We start from the raw sequence: 6,393 nt of genomic DNA, 5'->3' as shown, positions 1-6,393 counted from the left end.
TCTCTCTCAATGCCATATAGATCACTTTTCGAAACAGTAGCCGAGTGAGGATACTATATAGCTTATTCATGGGATAGGAGATCAGTCTTGTGATTGTATCATTCTAGTCAGGAGTGATGGACGGCCCAAGCTGTAACGACCCGCTCCCGTAATACTTTTAATTTTGAAGAAAATAGAACGCGAAAGGTTTTATTTTGCTAGGAGAATATTTTGTTCTAAGTGTGGAGATAAAGATGTATTTTAACTAAGTGTCGGATCTTAAGTGAGCTCATGGAATAAATTCAGAACTACCGGAGGAAATTAAACTGATCATGAAACAATCAGATCATATATAAGGCGAGATCAAGACCACAAGAACAACTAAGAAATGTTCGGCTGTTGGACAATGCGGGTTCCAAGAAATTTTTACAGCCATCATAGCGGATAATAACAAAGGCAGGTCGGATCTACAGGAGTCAATTAAAGAGAGAATCAAAGATATCAAGTCAAGCCATTGATGGTGATCGTTGACCAAGCCAAATAAGGAAACTGGCAATAAGTGACCGACTTGGTGAGGAAGTCTTTGACCAAGCCAAATAAGGAAACCAAACTAAATGTCTCGCTTGGTGATCAAAGTCCAGAAAGTAGTATAAAAAGATACCTTCAGCTCTCATTTCTGGACACAAACAAGAAAAACATATTTAGAGAGAAGTCAGAGCAAGAATGAGTTAGTAGAGATAGAAGTTTAAGAAGAGGGATCAAACAAGGAGCTAAGAGTTCTTTGTCAGAAACGGAGGAAGTTCAGAGTCTTCGAATCCTAGAGATTCAGCTAAGGTGGGGATGTGATTCGTGGCAGTCCAATAAGAACTGTTTTGTCTGGTTTGATTATATATGATCGGGTTATGCTTGAATTGAATTTTTTTATGGAAAGTTCGTTCATCGTATTCTTAGGATAATGAATGATAGGATTTGTTATGGAAATTTCGTTCATCATGTTCTTAAGTAATATATGATAGTAATTGTTTATGAACAGTTTGTTCATTATGTTCTTAGGAAAAGCATGATAGAATTGATGAATTGATAATCGAGTTATGTTAGGATGTTTATGTAAGAAATGAATGTTTGATCTTGAAAATCTAAGTCATGGAATTGTAATGCGTTTAAGGAAAGTTTAATCGAATTGAGTTAATTAAGGGAACTGGTTAAGAGGATGTAATGGACCTTCGGGTCGAAGGTTTGGCTACGGGCCGTAAGGGACCGACGGGTCGCAGGTTTGGCTTCGGCCGTAGGTTTGGCTTCGGCCGCCAGTTTGGTTTCGGCCGCAGGTTTGGTTTCGGCCGTAGGTTTGGCTACAGCCGCAGGTTTGGCTTCGGCCGTAGGTCTGGCTACGGCCGCATGTTTGGCTTCGGCCGCATGTTTGGCTTCAGCCGCAGTTTTGGCTACGGCCGCAGGATTATGGGGCTTCGGGTCGAAAGGTTAAGAAATGTAAAAGTAATAGAACTAGTTAAGTAAAGGAATGATAGAACCGGATGCTAGGTTGTTAGTATTGATTGAGTGCTTGATTACTGGACTGTGGTGGGCGTTATTGAGCGTCCTCACTGAGTAATTTTGTATACTCATACCTCCTTTGCGATGCAGATAAGGTTGATTGTGTGGACCGGAGCGCAAGGCTATAAAGACCATCAGGGCTAGGTTTTAAAACTTAAGTCATGTTGAGAAGTTTTGTAAAATATATTGTTATTGTAAACTACATGATTTTAACTTTTAAGTATTTAGTCTCGTGCTTCATTTGTAAAGTTGTAGTATTTCTCATGTTCATCCGACAAAAAAATACTTGATCTTTTACTTAGAAATTTTCACGTGTTTTCAAATATTTTCGGGTTGGGGTGTTTCAATTTGGTATCAGAGCGGGGTAGGTCAGCCAGTTCCGTCCTTGCTGGCCGCTTTTCGAAAATGGGATGTATGGGTAAAGGTTGAAACGAACTGATGGTTTACGTCTCGTACGAAGGATGTGTTGTATGATGTTGCTAAGGTATTTCTTGGTACGTGTTTATGATAAGACGCTTAGAAAATGGCTATGCAAAATTGTATTAAAGAGTCTGCAGGAAGTTAGTGAAAACTAACCTAAGTCTTGTTATGGACGGAAAAGAATTGTCGACTATCGGGTTTTCAGAGGGTATGCGATAAAGGTATCAAATTGTGGTGATGAAACGAGACATGTCAAAGTTAGTGAAGGAGTGGACACGATGGGGAAGAATATGCTTAAAGTTGTGATAATGAATCGAGACATGTCAAAGTTAGTAAAGGAGTGGATACGATGTGGAAGTTGCTGGGAGCTGAATGGTTCGATGAAACTGCAACAAGTACGCATGTATGGTTTGGGATCTAAAGTAGAACGTGGTACTAAGAATACAAGACGTGGATGTAAGGGTGGAGTCAATCCACTTTGTTACTGGCGTGGTGGTGAAGGCCACACTTTGTTCGACTACGAGTGTCACATTCTTTGTGTGACAGAAAATCGCCCAACAATGGTCACGTAAGAATGGGTCCGAGGAAGAAATCATATCTGGTAGTGAAGCATACATGACAATTTTTAAGTTGCATGTCATTTATCAAGATGTTTCAATGATGGTGGAGCGTGCGGACAAATTTAATGACTTGACCGTGTTACCATATAAATGATTCAAAGCAATTCTTGGAATGGTCATGTTGGATCACTGTCGTGTTAATATGGATTGGACAAATGTTAAGGTAGCGCTACGAGAAGAAGGGAAGCTGATGAATGGGGTGTTTCACGAGTGCTTGGACGAATTTATAATCATCTTTATAAATGACATTTTGGAGTTCTCGAAAAGTTTGGAGGAACACAAGGGACATCTAAGAGTAGTCATGGAGAAACTAAGGGAGCATAACTTGTTTGTTAAGCTAAGACACATACTCGACTGACAGGTAAGGACGTGAAGTACGACTGGACAGAAGAATGTGAGAAGAGTTTTGCAAGCTTGAAGGAGCGTTTGATGAGTACACTGATTCTAGTACTTCCACAGTCTGGAGTGGCTTATGTTGTGTTCACAGACGCATCAAGATGGGGCTCAGTTGCATCTTGATGTAAGATAAACGTGTGATCTCTTATGCATCTCGACAGCTAAGAAAACATGAGGAAAATTATCCAACTCACGATTTGGAGATGAAAGCGGTGGTGTTTGCCCATAAGATTTGGGGGTCATAGCTTTATGGAAAAAAGTTTAAGTGTTTACGGACCTTAAGAGCCTCAAGTACATTTTCACTCAGCTAAAGTTGAATCTAAGGCAGAGACGATGCATGGAGTTGGTGGCGGACAATAATTTGGAGATAGCTTGTAGTCTAGGAAAGGCTAACTTAGTAGCTCATGCCCTGAGTCACCGTAAAGCGAATGTCTCGGTAGAGAAGGAAATAGGAGGATTTATTTCGATGCTGGAAATGTTACGGGTTAATGTGTTAATAGACAAGTCAGTTCATCTCGGCGAGGTAGTGGCAAATCAAGCTGACCTTCTGACTCAAATCAGATTGGCTCAAGGGGATGATGAAACGTTGGTTAAGATGGTCGAAGATGGTGTCATGGGGTATTGGAAGATCAATAAGGAGATAATCATCTTCCATGGACGAGTATTTGTCCCAAACGATAAGGAATTTGGGGAAATGGTACTGAAGAAAGCACACCAATCTAAGTTCTCCATACACCCAGGTGCAACACATATGTACCGTGATCGTAAGCGGTTCGACCATTAGTCAGGGATGAAAATGGATATAGCTGGTTGGGTGGGAAATTGTCTAACATGTCAGTTAGTGAAAGAAGAGCATCAGGTTCCGAGTCGCTTGTTCCAAAGTCTATCCATGCCTGAATGGAAATGGGATATGATCACGATGGATTTTGTGTGCGGGCTTCTAAAGACAAAGAGCTATAAAGATTCAGTATGGGTGATAGTAGACCGCTTGACTAAGTTAGCACACTTCCTTCCATTCCAAATGTCAGATGGTGTAGACAAGTGTGTGGAACTCTACATGAGGGTAATTGTGAAACTCCATGGTGCCCCTGTTAGCATCGTGTCTGATCGAGACCCACGATTTGCTTTAAATTTCTTGATGATATTCCAGAAATCTTTGAGAAATAAGGTGCACATGAGTACAACATATCATCCACAAACGGAATGACAATCGGAGAGGACAATCCAATCATTGGAGGATTTATTGGAGGCTTGCGTAGTGGACTGGGGTAAACTATGGGAGAAGCATTTACCGTTAACAGAGTTTGCATACAACAACAGTAACTACCCTAGAATTGAAATGTCACTGTACAGACGTCTGTGTCGAACTCTCTTGTGTTGGATTGAAGTGGGGGATGGCCGAGATCTTTATCCAGGGGTGATAAAAGAAATGACAGACACGATCAAATTTATCAAGGAGAAAATGAAAGAGGCTCAAGATCGGCAGAAAAGCTATGTAGACAAGAGTAGGAAGGAATTGGAATTCCAAGTGGGGGAGATGGTTTACCTAAAAAGGGTGAAGTCTAAGGGAAATGATAGGACAGCGAAGATGGGTAAACTGCAACCGAGATATATGGGACCGTTTATGATCGTGGAACGAGTTGGACCAGTGACTTATCGTTTGGAAATGCTTGACGTTCCATGATGAGTTCCATGTGTCTCAACTAAAGAAGGTGGTAAGGGATCCGACATTAATTGTCCGCAACCACCTAAAGATTTGGGTTCTGGTCTGTTGACCCATGGAAACCCGATGAAAGTGTTTGTCGAGTCAAGGAAAGGTTACGACCACTGCAATTGGTCGAGGATGAAGAATCCAACAAGATCAGAAACCTTATTGGATTAGTGGGTAAGAATCGCCATTAATAAGAGATCTGCATGTTGGTTCAACCATTCCAGGGTTTGACGGTAAATGATAAGAAGTATGGTGGACGACATACTACAAGGAAAGTTTTGTGGTTCAGAAAGAATGCAAACGGGCATGTTGATGTTAGTGTGATCCAGCTAGGAGTGTTTTTGCATGGATACATCTAAGATCGAATTTAGTTGTTTTATCAATGTGTTATCGCGTATTTGTCTTGGTAATTGTGGAAGTAAGAGGATTGCATGCACCACTGAAGATGTTGTGAATAAAGGTTTTTAAAGATAGTTGAAGTGCACAGAATAAAAAATCAGGTGATCAAGTTGTTTTACAAACGATCCTATCTGTCCATATAATATGTGGCAGTTCTGCGTTTTGGGATTTTGGATGCATCCTAGAAGGAGCAGTTATTATTAGTATAGTCGGTTGCATCAATAAAGGTGACTCGAGTATTAAATGTTCCAGTCAGATCCGCTATGATGGACCAAAGTAAGGAGAGGATGAAATCTCATGTAAGAAGTGATAGAGGAACATTGAAATGGAGGAGACCTAAGATTATTTCAAGTGAGCGGTTAGAGTATATGGAAGCAAAATACTGCAGCGTGTCCAGAGTTGCTTTAGTTTTTAGTTATCTAGCAGTTGGTCGAGACTAAATTCGGGGACGAATTTATTTTAAGTGGGGGAGAGTTGTAACGACCCGCTCCCGGAGTATTTTTAATTTTGAAGAAAATAAAACGCGAGAGGTTTTATTTTACAAGGAGAGTATTTTTTTTCTAAGTTTGGAAACACTTGTAATCGTGAAGATTGGAGATAAAGATGTATTTTAACTAAATGTCGGATCTTAAGTGAGCTCATGGAATAAATTCGGAATTAGCGGAGCAAATTAAACTGATCATGGAACAATCAGATCATACATAAGTGGGGACGAATCAGATTAATCAGTTTTTAGTTATCGAGCAGTTGGTCGAGACTAAATTCGAGGACAAATTTACTCTAAGTGTGGGAGAGTTGTAACGACCCGCTCCCAGAGTATTTTTAATTTTGAAGAAAATAGAACGCGATAGGTTTTATTCTACAAGGAGAGTATTTTTTTTCTAAGTGTGGAAACACTTGTAATCGTGAAGATTGGAGATAACAATATATTTAACTAAGTGTCGGATCTTAAGTTGCCTCATGGAATAAATTCGGAACTAGCAGAGGAAATTAAACTGATCATGGAACAATCAGACCATACATAAGGGAAGATCAAGACCACAAGAACAACTAAGGAATGTTCGGCTGTTGGACAATGCGGGTTCCAAGTAAGGGAAAACTTACTACCCATCATTGCGGATAATACAAAAGGCAGGTCGGATCTACGGGAGTCAATTAAAGAAAGAATCAAAGATATCAAATCAAGCCATTGACGGTGATCGTTGACCAAGCCAAATAAGTAACTGGCAATAAGTGACTGACTTAGTGAGAAAGTTTTTGACCAAGCCAAATAAGGAAACCACACTAAATGTCTGGCTTGGTGAGCAAGTCTAAAAAGTA

General features: G+C 40.3%; 1 protein-coding gene across 1 annotated transcript; it reads left to right on the top strand.

Moving 5' to 3' along the window:
* The first annotated feature begins 3,759 nt into the window (after positions 1–3,759).
* On the top strand, positions 3,760–4,647 carry LOC111211218. The gene is made up of 3 exons (XM_022712175.1): positions 3,760–4,045; positions 4,132–4,231; positions 4,317–4,647. Exons 1-3 carry the CDS (start codon positions 3,760–3,762, stop codon positions 4,645–4,647), a joined length of 717 nt encoding a protein of 238 aa, XP_022567896.1.
* The last annotated feature ends 1,746 nt before the right edge of the window (positions 4,648–6,393 follow it).

Source organism: Brassica napus, chromosome A1 (genome assembly GCF_020379485.1).
Source record: "Brassica napus cultivar Da-Ae chromosome A1, Da-Ae, whole genome shotgun sequence".
NCBI lineage: Eukaryota > Viridiplantae > Streptophyta > Magnoliopsida > Brassicales > Brassicaceae > Brassica > Brassica napus.
The sequence above is the reverse complement of the archived record's forward strand: the minus strand, read 5'-3'. Positions and strand labels throughout refer to the sequence as shown.

What these genes read in the sequence shown, in the direction of transcription:
- LOC111211218 (XM_022712175.1), top strand. Translation starts at nt 3,760, where the DNA reads ATGGATATAGCTGGTTGGGTGGGAAATTGTCTAACATGTCAGTTAGTG. An exon ending in GGTAATTGTGAAACTCCATG is followed by an intron (nt 4,046 to 4,131) that starts GTGCCCCTGTTA and finishes TTGAGAAATAAG; the next exon opens with GTGCACATGAGTACAACATA. An exon ending in GGCTTGCGTAGTGGACTGGG is followed by an intron (nt 4,232 to 4,316) that starts GTAAACTATGGG and finishes GTCACTGTACAG; the next exon opens with ACGTCTGTGTCGAACTCTCT.